The sequence below is a fragment of the Phaenicophaeus curvirostris genome, chromosome 4 (genome assembly GCF_032191515.1).
Source record: "Phaenicophaeus curvirostris isolate KB17595 chromosome 4, BPBGC_Pcur_1.0, whole genome shotgun sequence".
In the NCBI taxonomy this organism is placed as follows: domain Eukaryota; kingdom Metazoa; phylum Chordata; class Aves; order Cuculiformes; family Cuculidae; genus Phaenicophaeus; species Phaenicophaeus curvirostris.
In genome coordinates this window covers 65146084-65163075 of record NC_091395.1, presented here as the reverse complement: position 1 = coordinate 65163075, position 16992 = coordinate 65146084, and the positions used below count along the sequence as shown (strand labels likewise).

Here is a 16992-nt window from a genome sequence, read left to right as displayed (position 1 = left end):
AATTCTCATCTGAAGACAATTACAAGTGTGTCAAATCTTTATTCTTCAAAAGTCTACAGCCCAGTTAGTAAATAAGTGGCTCCTTATGATGCTATGAAAGTCACTGGATTTTCTCCCCTGTGGGAACCGATGACAAGAGTTTTCCTGATAGATCGTGTCTTTATAAACTAAATGAAACTTCTGAAAGTAAGCTCAAGGATAGAAAATATTTCAAAAATCCTTCTAGTGAGTTGAAGAAAATTTTTGCTCATACACCTGGGGCCTTAGTGAGCACATGCACATACATAAAGCTATATAAACCAAAAAAAGTGCTTAGAAATTTGACCTCTAATAATAATAATCAATAACATCTGAAGCTGTGGTTTCAGTCCACTGCTGGACCTGGGTGCTACCAAGGTGTCTTGTGGTACAAATTTGATCCAAATCAGGCAAATACACGTTACTGTGTTCGTGTGAAATAAAGCAGAACCATAGACTGTGATAGCATTTAAAATGATCCTGTGCTTTTATGGTAGCCTTACATTGTTTTTGGGAAGTGGAGTGTGGTTGAACAGTATTTGGCCTGGCAGAAAGCTCGCTGTCACCTTAAGCTTAACCTTTCAACATTTTAAAACGGCAGTTTGAAGTGGGTGTGAGTTTACATCAGCTCAATGATGCTTTCCTCATCATTTGTGATCACTAACATTTGTTTTACTGTCCCATTAACTCATGGACTCAGTAGGGAGAGTTATTCTAAATCATAAGGCAGGTTTGAAAAATCCACTATGCTCCTACATGGGTTTGGGGTTATTTAGTAGTTTAAACAGTAATATTTCCTGTCAGGGTCTGATCTCATGAAGGGAACCCAATCTGTAGGCTGTCATTCCTGCATGGGATCTTCTTCACATCATTGGAGAACAATTCCCCCTGCAGGATAAGCATCAATCTGATCCCAAACATTTAATTCTTTACTTCTTATTGAAGACAAATGAAGCTAGGCACAGAAATGTACCGTGAAGGTCTGTTTAGCACTTCAGTCAGGGGTCTGGCTCAAAAGAAACCATTTGATGGTGGTGTGTGGGGCACATAGCTGGAATAAGCCTGGTAAAATCTCACCACTGATGTTGTTTTCCATTCCATAGCTTTGTTTCCTGATTTTTTTCTGTTGTTGCAGGAGCTCAGATAGATGACAATAACCCACGCCGTACTGGCCACCGCATTGTGGCACCTCCTGGTGGTCGCTCAAATATTACCAGTCTTGGCTGAAAAATGCTAATGGACAGAAACACAAGGATGAAGGTTCAAGGGAATAATGTCTGTTCCCTTCAATATTTGTGTTATTGAACCCACAGTTTTATTTGGTATTAATGGAAATAAAAACTGAAATGTCTTTTTTTTTTTTTGTATAGGAAGAGGTGATAATAGTGTGGTATGTTTGCTTGGAACTACTTGCCTCACAATTGTGCTTTCATGCCATAGTCACCTTAAAGCATGGTGCTTCCATTGCCCCTTTAGTGACTACAGGTTTTAGCTTTGTCTTGTAACTGAATGATGGTTCCTTTGCACCCTTTCGCTGTATTAGAGTAGTTAATGCATGTTACTGAGTTATTTATGCAAGTTGCATTCTGTGAGTGAGTCCCTTTAGAACACATTGCCAAGAATTGACTAGACACAATGCCAAGATTAAGGTCCGTATTTGAGAAACACACCAAAAACACTTATGAAGGAAGAAAATGGCCATCTTGAAAGTATGCAGTAGAGTAGTATAGGCAGCTTCTGTTTCATCTTTTAATTTATTATAAACCCAAGAAGCACTTATCTGACACAGAAAATCATTGGGACACATAATGACAAAAGGTCTTTGTACCACCTGTCTGTTCCCACTCAGTACGTTCCAAGTCTGTGTCCTTGTTTCCATTTTAGACAGCCATAATTTATCCATGCCAATGCCATTGCCACCCCTGCAGGGATTTCTCCACCTGGGCAGTAGTGCTCTTCTTCTGCATGAGATTTTTGGTACTTACAGGTAATCCAAGTTACCGTCGGATTTTTAAAGTTTTTTGTACAAAGTTTTTCCTTTGTAATCACATGCATTTTTACTTACTCTACCGTATCAAGATCTACCTAGTTGTGGTTCAATTTCTGAATTCAGAGCTTGTGAAATAAAGGAAATTAATTGATGGGTACGTGTCTTCCTCTGCTTTCCAGTGCTGTTGCTCAGTGATTGAAAATTTACAATGGAGAAACTCAAGAGAAATTGTCTTCTAGGTTGACGTCACGTGAAGGAAGGAACTTCCTTAGATCAGAAGGGGTCTTAAATGTATAAATGTCCACATATGCATATTATAGGATGTCATCATCTGTCTTAATTAAATAGACCTCACAGTATAAATGTACGTAGTATTGACATTGCAGCTGCCTTAGTTTTTGCAATTAAGACCTAAATAAGCTTTCTCTGAAGACCTTCAGGTCCGCATCTGATTTGCCTGAAATGGTAATTGAATGCCATCAGCTTCTGCACAGGACCAGTACGTTGTGCTCTGCTCTGACTGCCCAGGGAGGTGGTCAAGTCACCTTCCCTGGAGGTGTTTAAGGCACGGGTGGAGGAGGTGCTGAGGGGCATGGTTTAGTGATTGATAGGAATGGTTGGACTCGATGATCTGGTGGGTCTCTTCCAACCTTGTGATTCTATGATCCTGCGATTCTATTTTGACTTAATGCTCTTTTTCTCCGCTGATGGAACCACAGCAGTGTTTAGGCACAGTGTGAACATTATGCAGGTAAAGTGAGGAAAGTAAGTGGACTTGAATCCTTTCCTTCTGTGAGAGTGAAAGAAAATGCCTTCTCCTTGTCTTTGACTCTCACAAACTACGTAAAGAAACCTTTTATATTGCTTTTAATTGTCTGATTGTGTTGAGGATGTTGTAGGAGGTGTGGGCCGTGCTGGAGGGTGGGGTGCTACAAACTTAAACACTCATCAAAATGCTTCCCCTTGGCCTTGTACCACTTTGCCCTTGTCTACATTACAAAGCCGCACCAGGAAAAGTCTTGTAGTCGCATGGGGCCAGTGGAATGTTTATTATATAGCTGTGATGCCTGACCTGTTCATCCTTTCCATGCAGCAATCAGTTGTCTTGCTGGCCCATGGCGTGTGGTGTATGTCACGTCATGTGGGACATAAAAGTGTTAGTGTACCATAAGTCTGTCATCTTCTGAAGCCAGTATGCTGTCACCTCCAGCTGGGCTTGGAAAGGAACTGCTACTCTGGAAAATTCCATTTTCGTCAGCTTGGTCTGAAAAGCTGGCAGCAGACCTGGTCCGAATAGCCAGCTTTTGCTTTAGCTTTGATCTGACCCAGTGAAGAAACACTGTAATTCAGCCTGAACTGAACTGAATTGATTGTTCCCCCCAAAAAAGAGAAAAGTAAAGCTTTTCAGGAACAACTCTGGCTAAGCACTCAAATCGGTTTCCTATTGCCTGTAGAGTGCCCTTACACCTATGCTTGCTTGTTCACTGGGTAGTTGAGGTTTTTCACATGAAATAAAATAATGCTAGCAGAAAAAAAAGAAAAAAAGCCTGAGTGCAACCTGCCCTGGAGTAACCAATAGCCTAGCAGGTAAGGTAATCCCGAAATGCCAAGTCTCCATGTCTACTGTCCTATTCCAACCCATTTGATATGAGTGTTGAAAGAATCAGCAACAGTTCTGGCCATGTAGCATGGACAATATAAATAAAGATGGTTTGTGAAACTATGCAGCAAATTTGACATAGTTGAAAATTTTCTAATTGCTAGTTACAATTTCTTTAATGGTTTTTTTGCATGTGTTTTTGCAAGTAGCAATGGTTCATCCCTTCCAAGTAAGTTGACTAAATCTATAAAACCAGTCATGCCTGAGGTGACGGAAATGATCGTGCAGCTGGTATTGACAGATTCCACTTTTCCTATGTGCTAAGCAATATCCTAACCCAAAGCAACTGGCTAGTGTGCCTAGGATGAGTATAAGCTCCCACAACCACACTGCTGCTCCCATGCTGCTGAGGGACAGCCTAGGGGAAGCCGATGGGTTCTGTCCTGTGCCTGTGTCTCTACTCTGGACACGCAGTACTACCTGGGGGTGATTTAAACAGCGCTGTTTTGGAGCACAGGTACTGTATGGTCACTAGGTGAGATGAAGGATGCCGCGCTTGGATGGTTATTGTGATACACCATTGGGAAGTTGACACATGCTCTGCCATGCTCACAGTGGGGCTAAACCAAGCAAGGTTAGTGGGGCTTTTACCACCTGAAGGCCTATTTCACAGCAATACCCCTACACCTATGTTGCTAACCTGTCCTTTAAAAACAGCATAAATAAAATGTGGATTAGCTGGTGCTCCTGAATAGACCTACAGAATAGGAAGCTATACCTGAGTTTACTGCTTGTAAGAGCAACAAGTTGGGAGATGTCCAATTTGTGAACTTGTGGGTGAGGAGCTGCTCTTATCTGCAAGAAGAAAGCAATGCAAAGTTTTCATGCTTTTTGAATTGTCAAGCTTCTGAAAATTTGCAGCAGGGCTATGACCTTGTAACTCCCGATACAGTCCTAATGATGTAAAAAACGGCTCTTAGAGCTGCTTATTTGAAAATTAAATATTCACAGTGATATGGGTAGTTGGGTCTCAACACATCCCTCCTGCTTCCCCATCCCCTCACCAACTGCACAGACTCTAATTTTATCTAGCACAGTGAGATGGACATGCAAGGCTGTAAATGTATAGTCATATACAGTCATACATGCCTAAAAGGCTTTACAGTTAGCAGCATCTTCCAAACAACTGGAAGCAAACCATCCTGCAAGTACATCAGTGACTGCATTACTTCTTTCTAAAGGTCTTCAGCTGGCAGGGTCCAGAACCTTGTCCCCACTTCTGATCTGCAGAACACCAGTGGCCACAGCTGCGAGGGTGCTGAGACCAGGACCCTCCCAGTGCACAGGCTGGTCCCAGACAGCACGAGGCAAACTGGGCACTTGTGTGCTAATCCCTTCATACTTTCTGCTAAACACCTAGAAGTATTTGTTTAGCTTGAAGAACCAAAAAGCTGTTGTATGTGAAGATGCCAGGATGCCTCCCAGAGACTGCTGTAGCCACCATGATGGAGTGGGTGAAAGTGCTAACCTGGAGCTTGCCCTGATATTGGGTTACACTGTGCACAGACTGGATAAAAGGACTATTATGTATGACATAATTAGGAGTGCTTGTTTACATCAGGAATCAAATCTGCCCCTGTTGCACAGGAGCTGGCACCAGCCTGAAGGTCCCAAGTACAAGTCTTTTAAGTTGCTCACCTCTTCAGTGTGGTCCACGCTGCCTTTCAGCAAGACTGCTGCATGACAAGGCTTTTCACATTTTTCTACAGCAGAGACACCACTGAGATGGGCTATTTTGATTACTTCAAAACAACTCTTAACACCATGCCTAGAATTTGTTTGAGCTACACCCTTGTCAAAGCTGTGAATGAGGCTGAACACAGTCATGAACTGTTGTAATGGTTGTTAGCCGTGATGTTAAAAAAAAAGGATAAAAAGAGCATGGCACTTTCCCCTTTTATTTCTGCAAGTATTTTTCATATATAAAATCATCACGTAAAGCATGATCAAAGATTCTTGCGAGCCTCTCCTGAACAAACTAAAGAAAAAGTGCTTTATAGATTCATAGTATAAAGCAAGTGTTTTGAGCTACGGTTGACACCTAGGTATCCTCTTTTTTCTCCCTATGTGATCTCCACTGTGCTAGAGACTGCTCTCAGATGCCAAAACTGCTGAGCAGTTCATCTCCCAAGGACTCTCCAGGCACAATCCCTGGCTCACAAGGAATTTCTACCATCCCCTATAACACACAGAAGGTGTAAGGGGCGAGGGTAGTGGAGGAGACAACACACACACTGAACATTTCAGTAACAGACGAGCAGGAAGAAGTATTAGAATCATGAACAGATTCAGGTTGGAAGAGGTATCACCTGAAGTCCAGCCTCCCACTCAAAGCAGGGCTAACTTAAAAACTAGGCTGATCAGGATCTTGTCCAACTGAGTGTGAAACTCTCTAAGAATTTATATTCTGGGTCTTCTCTGAACTACTGGCTCCAGTGATTTAACCATTTCTTGGCAAGAGTCTTTTCTTTCTGACGACTAATTGGAACCCCTGTGATGAAACATGTGACTGTTGCAATAAGTTGTGCCTATTCAGCTGGTGATAAAGTACTTCACAGCATCCCCCAAAAATTCTTGTGTTCAGTACTGTGAGAGTTAGGCTTTGTTTTTACAAAGTGGAAGTTTAAGCATTAAGATGGAGGGTCTTGCTGAATTGAAATTATAACAGTCTTGCAAAATATGATTACATAAGCTGTTCTTCACTAAGAAATGGCTGAGCAAGTAGTTTGTAGAAAAAAAAAAGATAAATATTACAGAATCACAGAATAACCAGGTTGGAAGAGACCCACCGGATCACCGAGTCCAAATTATCTGTTACCGTTCTGGTACAGTACAAGATACGCTTAAGAATATAAGGACTTACAAACAACAGATTGGGTAAGAAATTTAATATATAAAAATTAGTCTAGTAACAGCCGTGTAATAGCTTTGGGATAGATTGTAAGCTTTGGGAGGGGGTGGTCTTCCTTTCAGACGAATGGTATAAAAATTGTGGGTTTTTTGACAAAGGTTGAGCACTTTTCTTCTTGTTAGAAGGAGGCGCTTCCGCGATTGCAATCATGAATTAATAAATAACTAATGTTGCTTCACAAGATGCACGCCTCAGTTTACCTATTCGACTTGTAAGCGTTTCTCACAGTACTATCTTGTGTTGGCTTTGAAATAAGCAATCGCTTGGATTTAAAGTGAACTGAGGGACCAGAGGCAGAAAAGAAAAAAAATAAGCAGCACTCTGCAATGACTATGAAAGGAGATGGGAGGGAGACTGTCACTGTGGTTAAAACAACATAACATGGAATTCAAACAGTGCTTAACTGAAGAGTAACTGGTGAGCTTAGCTGAGTCTATGCTACATTTGTCTCTCAGTCTAATAAAACTCTTTCTTCTTCAATATCTGCATCACTGACAGGGAGTGATGTTATGCGAGTGCTCTGACATGCACAAAAGCCGCACACGACCTCAACTAGGACTGTGAATCTGTGGAATAACTCATGGAGACTGAGAAGTTGGTAGCAGGGGCAAGAGCAGCGGGTGTTTTGCCAGGAAGCTAATGTGATGTTGTGGGAGAGGAAGCACCAGTTTGCAGAGCCTGCAGTGTGGGGATGTGGGGCTGGCAGAGCAGCCGGGCAGGGAGGGGCTCTGGGGACTGGCAGGGGTCCCTGCTGAAAGCCAGCATCCTAGAATCACCAGGTTGGAAAAGACCCACAGGATCATCGAGTCCAACCATTCCTATCAATCACTAAACCATGCCCCTCACCACCTCATCCACCTGTTCCTTAAACACCTCCAGGGAAGGTGACTCAACCACCTCCCTGGGCAGCCTCTTCCAGTGCCCAATGACCCTTTCTGTGAAAATTTTTTTCCTAATGTCCAGCCTAAACCTCCCCTGGTGGAGCTTGAGGCCATTCCCTCTCGTCCTGTCTCCTGTCACTTGGGAGAAGAGACCAGCACCCTCCTCTCCACAACCTCCTTTCAGGTAGTTGTAGAGAGCAATGAGGTGTCCCCTCAGCCTCCTCTTCTCCAGGCTAAACACCCCCAGCTCCCTCAGCTGTTCCTCATAGGGCCTGTTCTCCAGCCCCCTCACTGACTCCGTGCCTCTCTGTCACCTCCACCACATAGAACATCCCGCCAGCTCACCGGGAGAGGGCACTGCTGCCCTGCTTTTGGGATAATCTGAACCTTTCTACGCTTTCCAAGGGAGAGAAAAATCCATTTCAATATTTTTCAGCGCCAGGAGCCACAGGGAGATGTCGCTCGGGTGAAGAGAACCCCGGCTCGGGCCGTTAAATTGCATCCTAACTGTAACGGGAGCCGCTGCTGAGCTTTGTAGTTTAAAACATTATCAACTCTAATAGTAAAAGTTGCCCTTTTGCTCTCTAGATGGAATTAAGATGTTCAGAAGTAAACAGGCTGCATCAGTTTACAAAAAAAAAAAAAAAAAAGCCCAGCAAGCAGCAACTACACTGTCCAGATCAGGAAGGCAGAGAGATCTTAGAGACCAATTGCTGACATACCAGAATCAAATGCTTTTAGTGCCACAGTTTAGAAATGTAAGTATTTTTACAATGATTAAGGTGAAAATTGGCCCCTCAACAACTGAGTGTAACATGCCCAGCAAAGTCACTTTTAGCTGAGGCAAACTGCACAGCTGATGCAATATCTTCCATCATGTGCGGAAGGACAGCCTTTTAGCTAGAAAAATGTACGATCGATTTAAATAAAAACCCAGAAATTTTTCATTTCATGAAAGCTATAAGATGGCTTAAGGGGGGCAATTTATTGCACAATACAGGTGCTCTGTACAGCCAGTAAGAACTGTTTTGCATAACAAGAAGAATTCCCATAAGAAATGTTAATGAGCATAACGAAGTACATTGGAAACAAAGGAGTGTACTTACAGAAAACTAGAAACTGAAGTATAAAAAATGAAACAGTAAACTGTTTTTCTCCCATTCTTCCTAAAAACAATAATTTGAGATCCAAGACAAACATAGAGGAATATGTTTATAAAAATCTTTGTACAAATTTAACAAAAGCATCCATAGACTCAGAAGCACTAAAACATAAGAAAAGAGAGACCAAATGTAATCTTTTGATGTATCAATACGACTTGGTCTACTCATGTATTCTATACATTTCTATCTATTTTTGTTAGTCCAAACCAGCAGTTTGAAAATATTAAGAATTGATATACCACATTTAGGTCTCAAAAGCAAGTGGTACATCACTATTGTATGAAACCTTACTGTGATACACTGACTTGGGGAACCAGCCTAGTGTAGATCTGTTCTCCACATTCCCCAAGCAATGCTGAAGACCTTATATTAAAGTCTTGTTCCCCCTTTCCAAAAGCAAGTGGGAATGTTTCATTAACAGCTAAAGGAAGTTGATATTTATTCTTGGTCTGTAGCTGAAGAAGATTCCTTGGTTAGAATTGATGATCATTGTTTCTCAGTAAAGCAGCTTAGTAAGTATTTATAGCTGCTGAGTGTCCCCAAGAATGCTTTGAAATTCGGTGTTCAGAAAGCTGATATAAATGCTTTTACTACCTGTTGCCTCTTTTTTTTAGCATCTTCGAGTTTTTTCTTGGTTCAGTCTCCCCTTCATGGAGACTCTGTAAATTCCCTCTGAAAGAAATACATAAGAAAAATAAAACAAAATTATAGAGGTTTTCAAATGCCACAATTCTCTCTAAAAATAAATGAATTTTGATAACAGAAGAAAGGTGCTCACTATGTAATTATAACTTCTGCACTGCTGGTTTCAGCTGCCCTGTTGAGGCTGCCAAAACAAAGTTGCATAAAGATAAACGTTCCTTTGTTGGATCCCTGTTCCCTACATACGTATCCCTTGTTTGCTGTGGGAAAGGAGTGTGTGAAAAGGGTTGATGCCATCAGGGAAAGGAGCCATCTCCTGAAGTCAGTCTCAGGCTGAGGTCACTCAGGGGATAAATATTTTTCCCCAAAGGCTTGTGGCTCCTGAGAACCAACTGTTTGCTTTGCCTGTCAACAGGATTTTCTCTGCTCAATATATCAAGCCCCAGTGACCAGCTGGCTGGTTTGATCTGCCCGTAGTAATCAGCTGGCATCTTTCAGGTTTGTAGCCATTTCTTCTCCTCTAGTCAGCACCCCAGCATAAGCCAACTGAAACATCTATCAAGAAAATCATTGTTAGAGCTGCTACCCTCATCAGCCAAAGACTGGCTTTGCCTTTGTTCCTGAAATAAAGGTGGAAGCTGAAAGCCTAAATACCACAGACCATATTTTGGTTGCTACATGTCAGCCTAGTTCCACTGGGCTCACTCGTCTCTGCTAATTTATGCTGTCTGTGACTCAGGTTTTAAAAACCTAATTAAAGAAAATTTGAAAATAGTATTTCTCATTTTTCTGCCTAAAATCAAAGTTATTTAGAAAATACGTAGCAGCACAGACAAGCAAACTCAGATTATTTTCTTATATTTAAAAAAGAATATGGGGAAAACCCATCAATTACATGATAGAAGTAAATATTATGGAAAAGCTCAGGTAATGTAAGCATTATAATTTGGGTTTCATTAACATAGCTGATTATGTACTGCTTTTTAAAAATATTTTTTCACATACCATTTTTTTAGCCTCTACTGTACCTGCACAAACCAGGAGTCAGTCCAGACGGCTCTTGAATATTTTCATGAGAATCATTTTTGTCTGTTGATTCTGATGACTGAAAGGTCTTTCTTTTTGAGTTTGTTTTTTCCCCTGAATTGCCAAATGTATGTGGATTGAAAAAAAAGAATCACACATTAGAGATATTACAGCTTTTTTGGTTTTGATTAGCCTAAACCAAAAAAATAACACTTCATACATACATGTTATTATTCCAAGGAAACCATTCCACTTTTCATTGGTCTAGCGTATTGGGTTTTTTACCATCAGTTAGTTCTCACACAGCAGACCTTCAACTTTCACACTTTCTGAACGCTGAGGTAAGTTTCCAAGAGGTGCAACAGCTGAAAGTCATATCATATGTTTCCTAAGCAAGTAATTGAAAATGGCTTTTTATCACCAGCAAAGAGAAGAAAAGCCAATTCATCATTTTATATGATCTGAATTAGAAAAAAATCTGATGGTAAAAATACACTGGTTTTAGGACCTTGGGCAAAGCTTCCACATCCGTCCCTGGGGCCACAGTGCCTACCAGGGCAAAAAGTTCTGCACCCTTGTGGAGCAACTGACTAGGGAGAGAGACTTCAAAATTGTCCAAATGCATGAACTGCTTTTCCCTTTTTAATTCCATCTCACCTTTCAGAATCTTTCAAATGTAATGCTGAATGTTTCATTGTGACAATGACAGAAGGATAACATAGGTCAAAGGATGAGAATTTGCATGCTCCACACCAAATGTGTATTAGGAAACACAACTGTTATTCTGACAATTTATCCCTAGGTATCTCTTGAGTAATGAATTAATGTAATTTGTTAAAAACGTGGTAAATCCATATAAACATTTCAGCTTTTTTGATTCAGTAAGATTCTACTTTGGAGCAGGTGTGGGAAGGTGATTCTTCCATTCTACCAGGAGAATGAAAGCTGGGTGAGTCAGCTCTGCTGTTATCCCAAAGACTTAGTGACTGAGGTGAACACAGTTCAGACAGGAAAAATAATTTTGGTTTGCGCAAGGCAAAGCCTTACCTCAGTGGACACAAGGTGATCTGTTGGATAAAGGACTACTCTGAATGGTGACATTTATTTGTGGCTGTGCTACTGGTAAGCCTGGTGACCTTGTAAGGTTGCCTTTCTTTTCTACATCCTGATTAGGGAAATGGAAGTGACAAAAAGTCTTTGCTGAAACTCCACTGTGTTGGATTGCAAAATATGCACCGATGTGTGGAATCATGTTTTTTTAAAAACAGTTCAGGATTGTACCAACCTGGGGGCTTGCTCCTTTTGGAAGGCTTCTTCTTCACAGCCACTGGAACTTGGGCCAGTGCAGCCAACTCACTCACAAAGTCCTGCTCTGCTTCCTACACACAAGGATAAACGAGAAGTCAGTTAACACAACACAGTTCAATTTTGGGTTACGCTGTTCTACGTGCGGTATGACAAAAAAGGCATATGTAGTTGTAGGAACACAGGAAACAACTGACAGTTTTCAGTTTCCCCAACAGTCGTGAATCTTAGCACTGATCTCAACTAGAACAGCAAAGAGACCCTTACAACCTTTCTGATGTTTCGCCAGGGACTGTTTCAGATCTGTGAGTCATTTTACCCTAATTTACCATTAGCTGATTCTCCAGTTCGGTTTCTAGGTGATGCAGTCCCAGCAGCTTCTGTTTCAGAGACTCCAGACGAATTTGCTGTTGCAGTTCAAACTGAGCCAAAACCTTCTTTTGCTGCAGCACCATCCTGGACAAGAGAAATTTAAGAGTACCAATGTTGTTCAGTTCAAGTGAGGAATACAATCCTGACAAAGTGTATTTAGAAGATTTTGTCGAAAGAAAGGCTCATGAACAACATAGGCTTGCTCAGCTTCTGCTGGGACAAAAGAGAAAATGCAGTAGATTTTTAGACAGATTTACTTATTTGATAAACCTGCTCTGGCCCTCCATGGGATACAAGCTCCTTTAGGAGGTAGGAATTGTGGCAGGAGTTTGGGTTGTCTCTGCCTGGAATTTGGGAGGTGGAGTTCAGCTTTAATTATAGAATCATAGAATCACTAGGTTGGAAAGGACCCATTGGATCATTGAGTCCAACCATTCTTATCAATGACTAAACCATGACCCTCAGCATCTCGTCCACCCGTCTTTTAAACACCTCCAGGGAAGATGACTCAACCACCTCCTTGGGCAGCCTGTTCCAGTCCCCAATGACCCTTTCCGTGAAAAATATTTTCCTGTGTCAAGCCTGAACTTCTCCTGGCGGAGCTAAAGGCCATTCCCTCTTGTCCTGTAAATGTTGCAGTTTGCTTTGAAAACCATTGTATGTTTCCAGAGTCAGCTTTACTGTGTGCTTGCCAAAAGGACAAGCTGTTAGAAGATCAGGTGTGAGGATTAGGGATTAAGAATTAGGCATTTCATTCAATGCTCTTCAGTATCAGGTTGAGACTGAGCCAGAAACGTGGTAATTCAAAACTGGGCTACTGGGAGCATTCACAACTATATTCTTCACTTATTTTAGTTTTCTGGTTAAAGATTAATATTAATACAGTAGAACCTGATACGCTGCAACTTTGCTGAAGCTGTATTTCTCCTGTTCTCTTGCCTGACCTACCTTGAAGAAATGCTGTCAATCACCCATCATATTCCTCAGGGACGGAGATAACACAAATTGTTTCTGACATCTACACATAATGAAGTTGCTTTTGTAATGGTCAGTGCTTACACAAGGTTAGCTTTCAAAATCTCCTTTTTGAACTCACACTCATAACTTTGCATCTCTATGTTGAGTTTAATAGGAGTTAGACAAAACAATGGAAAATTTGTCATTAATTTACACAGACTGTGATTTGATTGTAAAAGAAATCGTAATGATGATAGGAAAATGGTTTTGATTACTAATGGTTATGAGACCAGCTTAAATGTTTACTAGTTACATTCTTCAATATCATATTTCTACTTGCCTGAGGCTAGTTTGATTGTACTTGGTTTTAAGACATTTCAACAGATTAAGGGAGAAAAAACTGAGACAACAGCTAGAAGTGAATTGGTATGTTAGAATAAATTATAAATTGATATCTATATCAATAAATTGATAAAGAATAGCTACCAGATGTTTTATGAAGCCTATTTATTACATCAGTTCATATCTATACTAATTCAAACAAGGATGGAAACCACAAAGTGATCAGTAATTTCTCTCAATTTAGAAGTAACAGAGAGTCTAAAAAAAGAATTAATCTTATAGCCTTTTAACTTTTACAATGTTAAAATCACAGATACTTTCTTGTTCTGCATAATAAACCAAGAAGAAAGAAAAATTACTACAAAAATGTATCACGAGCCTGCCAAGTCATACAGCTATTTATGACAACTTTTTCCTTTGGAATTTTTGTCTGGACTCATAATTTTCATAAAATCAGCAATGAATTAAATATGATTTTTATTTAATTAACATGTGAGGGATTCCACTCTAAATTTAGTGCAAACAGTCTTCATTGTTGAAGGCGTTCACTGAAAACTTCTTGCCATTTTGAGCATTGTTTATATGTCAAACATTTTCTCTTCATTATGGTACACGTTTACCCAAAAACAAACTAGCAAACACTTTTGATGTTCAAAGCAGAAAAGATGGAACGTAATGACAGCATAGGTTCCCATCCTAAATTAATGTTAAATTTCTTTTAAAATTTGGCATATGTTTTAGCATTGTTTTTTACTGTGTCTTTTCAAATTGTCTATGTATAGTTCTTCAGTCTGTAATTAATGAGCATAAACAAGTTTATTTAATAAGAAAGCAATTCTCTGAGATAAAAGGGCAGACGTAGTTTGGCAAAAGATATTTCCTTTCCATCAAAAACAAATATAAAATGCGAACCCAAGACATTTATTCAGCTAGACATTTATGAAGATCTGTGAACACTCACAACATTTGGAGATAGCAGTGCTGCTGCCTGCTCTTACCTTTGATGGACTGTGGATGATACGTTCAGGAGGCCTTTGGTCTGCCTTTCTTTCAATGCCAGTTCATTCCCTTGTTTCTTCCTAAGCTTGTTCCTTTCATCTCTTTCTGCTGAAATAATGTTTTTGTAAAATCTTCTGCTCAAAATTACAAACTCTGAGTTTTGGCAGCCTTACAATTTATGTTTTGCATCAGCAGAAATTAGCCCTGCTCTAGGTAGTCTTTCCAAAGTTACTGCTCTTTAGAGATATCAAATACTTCTTACACACTCTTGCTCTGCTAGACAATAACTTGTGCATCATTTATCTGAGACAGTAATGTCACTGAATTCCTGTTCTTACCTGCTTCTCCCACTAGGCTTACTGATTAACATGGAATTCAGAGCAGAAATTTTATGAAAAGACCTTGATGCAAGAACTAGAATACCTAAATGAAAAATGCAAAATAAATAAAGCATTGTGGATAACCCATTCTTTGAAGTGTTCAAGGCCAGACTGGATGGGGCTTTGTGCAATCTGGTTTAGTGGAAGGTGTCCTTGTCCATGGGAGGAGGGGCAGACCTAGATGATCTTTAAGACCCCTTCCAAATTAATATTCTATGATTCTATGTCTGAGAGACAGGACCAGTTTCTTTGCACCACTGCTTTTAAATAAAACACAGAAGGAGGGAGATGGCTGGGTACACAAAATAGTAGGGTACATAACAATTAATTTGTGGAGCTTCTGACTTTTTCCAAGTGCTCAGAGAGGCGGGCATGCCTAACATGCCAATGGCACCATCAGGGAGCAGTTACTAGCTGTACTGGGCTGGCTGGGGGTGGGGAGGTACTATCCACTTTTCTTCCCATGGCTGTGCCGGACAGACCATAAATCCGTATTTACTAGGCCAAGAGATGGCCAAAGAAACAAAATCCTCTATCCTGACATTAAGTACTGTCACTGGAAGAGAGAAGCCTGGCATTATGTTCCTCACACCCATTCAACTATCACTGAATGAAGCACATAAGAAATTTCCTATGTGGCCACACTAACCCCAGGGCTATCACATAGCAGGTGGCTCTATTGCAGCACTGCTTTTTCCATCTTCTGTTTTAGACTGAGAAATTATAAGAGTAGTTTTTGAGGAAGATCATACTCTCAGTGTGGTCATCATGCTTGGAGATCACCTAACAGATCAGCCCCTTCTGAAAAGGAAGAAACATGGATGTTCTGCCTCACAGCTAAGCTTGGATGGGAAGTAGCTGGCTGACTGGCAGAGCTTAGGGTGTCCTTGCTGTGGCCTGGAGCAGAACTTCAGGCTGTTAAGAATCACAGAGAAAAATTTAAATGCTTCTGGGGCCAATACAACAGCTGAAATGAGAAAGAAGTGGGGTTCTGCATCACAAATTTGGACTTAGGTTAAAGAAGGGCTTCTGTGTACTAAAATATCAAAATCCTTGATTAGACAGTAGTGTTCACTCCTAAGATAAAAGCACCAACAAAGCTGAAGCACTAAGATATCGATACTGAAAATCTCAGCCACCCTACAGTTTGCACATGTAGGTTTGCAATATTTTTTCACTGTAGCAGTTCATTTGATCTATGAATTTCAAGTGAGTTTCTCTCTGGCCATCCAAATCTAAAACATTCCTGCTTTTATTACCAACATAAACACTCTCATCTTCCCTCATGTCTGTAGACTTAGACTGCAGCAGGACTTTATTTTTGTTCAGTTGAAAAGAAAAGGTGCTCTGCTTGCATGTGTAATTTTCTTCCTTGTAGTTCATGGAACACTGATGCACTGAAACAGTAATATATCTATCCGAACTCTAAGACACAAAAAATAATGTAAATGAGCAGTTACTAGGAGGCTGACTGTGGTTCTAGTGACTGGCATTCTAGATCTCACAACCTAATTGGGAGACCAGTTGAGAGCATCACCAAAACACAGATGAAGCTGAACATTCAACTGTGTAACGATATCTTCAGGTCACAGGAGTATTCTGGAACAGGCTTCAGTTTTAATTCCCACTTAAAGGAACTCAAATCAAAGAGATTTAGACTCCGTAGGTGGCTGAATCAGGGCCAAATAGGTCTTTAGATGGACTTTGTAAGAATTTAGGCAACTGACTGCCTTGCTATCTGCCAACGTCTAAAATACAGATTATCAAAAATCCCCTCACGGATTTTGTCTCACCCTAGCATTTCAGCTTCCAATATTGAAGTCTTCAAGGTTCACAGCAGGGCAGTGCAGAATAGATTGGTTCTGTCTTAAAATGACTGAGCATATCTAGCTCTTACTGGGGTTCATAAATCCTTCCTATCACTCATCTCTGGATCCATATACACCTGTTCCTCTTCAAAAACTCTTTCCTGCAGTTAAAGCACCTTTTCTATTTAAAATTGTTAACTCTGTCTTTAGAGAAGAAAAGTCCATTCTATGTGTCTCGTATACTTAGCCTCTGGTCCTATTGCCTTTTTGCTAACTTGTTAACTTCATTTAATGCCAACAGCCTTCATCTGGTGAGGAGAGAGTGGTTATAAAAGAAATCAATAATCACAGCTTGCTTTTAGTCTCCTGTCCTGAAGGAACTAAGCACTAGAAACAAATACAGAAGAAACTGCCTGTATTTATGTGAGGTCCAGCAATTCATAGACTTCTTAAGCAGTTTCACAGCCTGTAAGCAGGTCATAGGTGGTAGCTAAGAAACAATGCAGTAGCTTACAGAGTATTCCAGGATGGGCACGCT

General features: G+C 40.5%; 2 protein-coding genes across 4 annotated transcripts in view; one reads left to right on the top strand and one right to left on the bottom strand.

Annotated features, from left to right (window-relative positions):
- Positions 1-2159, top strand: part of CRMP1 (collapsin response mediator protein 1) — a 50727-nt gene extending 48568 nt beyond the window's left edge. For both annotated transcript variants that reach the window (XM_069856312.1, XM_069856313.1), the window contains exon 14: positions 1154-2159. In XM_069856312.1, coding sequence (XP_069712413.1) covers positions 1154-1245 — 92 coding nt within the window. In that variant the 3' untranslated portion in view covers positions 1246-2159. The remainder of the gene's footprint in view (positions 1-1153) is intronic.
- A 7024-nt stretch (positions 2160-9183) lies between these two features.
- Positions 9184-16992, bottom strand: part of EVC (EvC ciliary complex subunit 1) — a 53786-nt gene continuing 45977 nt past the window's right edge. The window contains exons 17-21 of one of the 2 annotated variants that reach the window (XM_069856329.1): positions 14266-14374; positions 11926-12052; positions 11577-11670; positions 10294-10405; positions 9184-9295 (exon numbers count right to left, since the gene is read on the bottom strand). In XM_069856329.1, coding sequence (XP_069712430.1) covers positions 9214-9295; positions 10294-10405; positions 11577-11670; positions 11926-12052; positions 14266-14374 — 524 coding nt within the window. In that variant the 3' untranslated portion in view covers positions 9184-9213. The remainder of the gene's footprint in view (positions 9296-10293; positions 10406-11576; positions 11671-11925; positions 12053-14265; positions 14375-16992) is intronic. The other variant, XM_069856330.1, reaches the window with a different exon arrangement.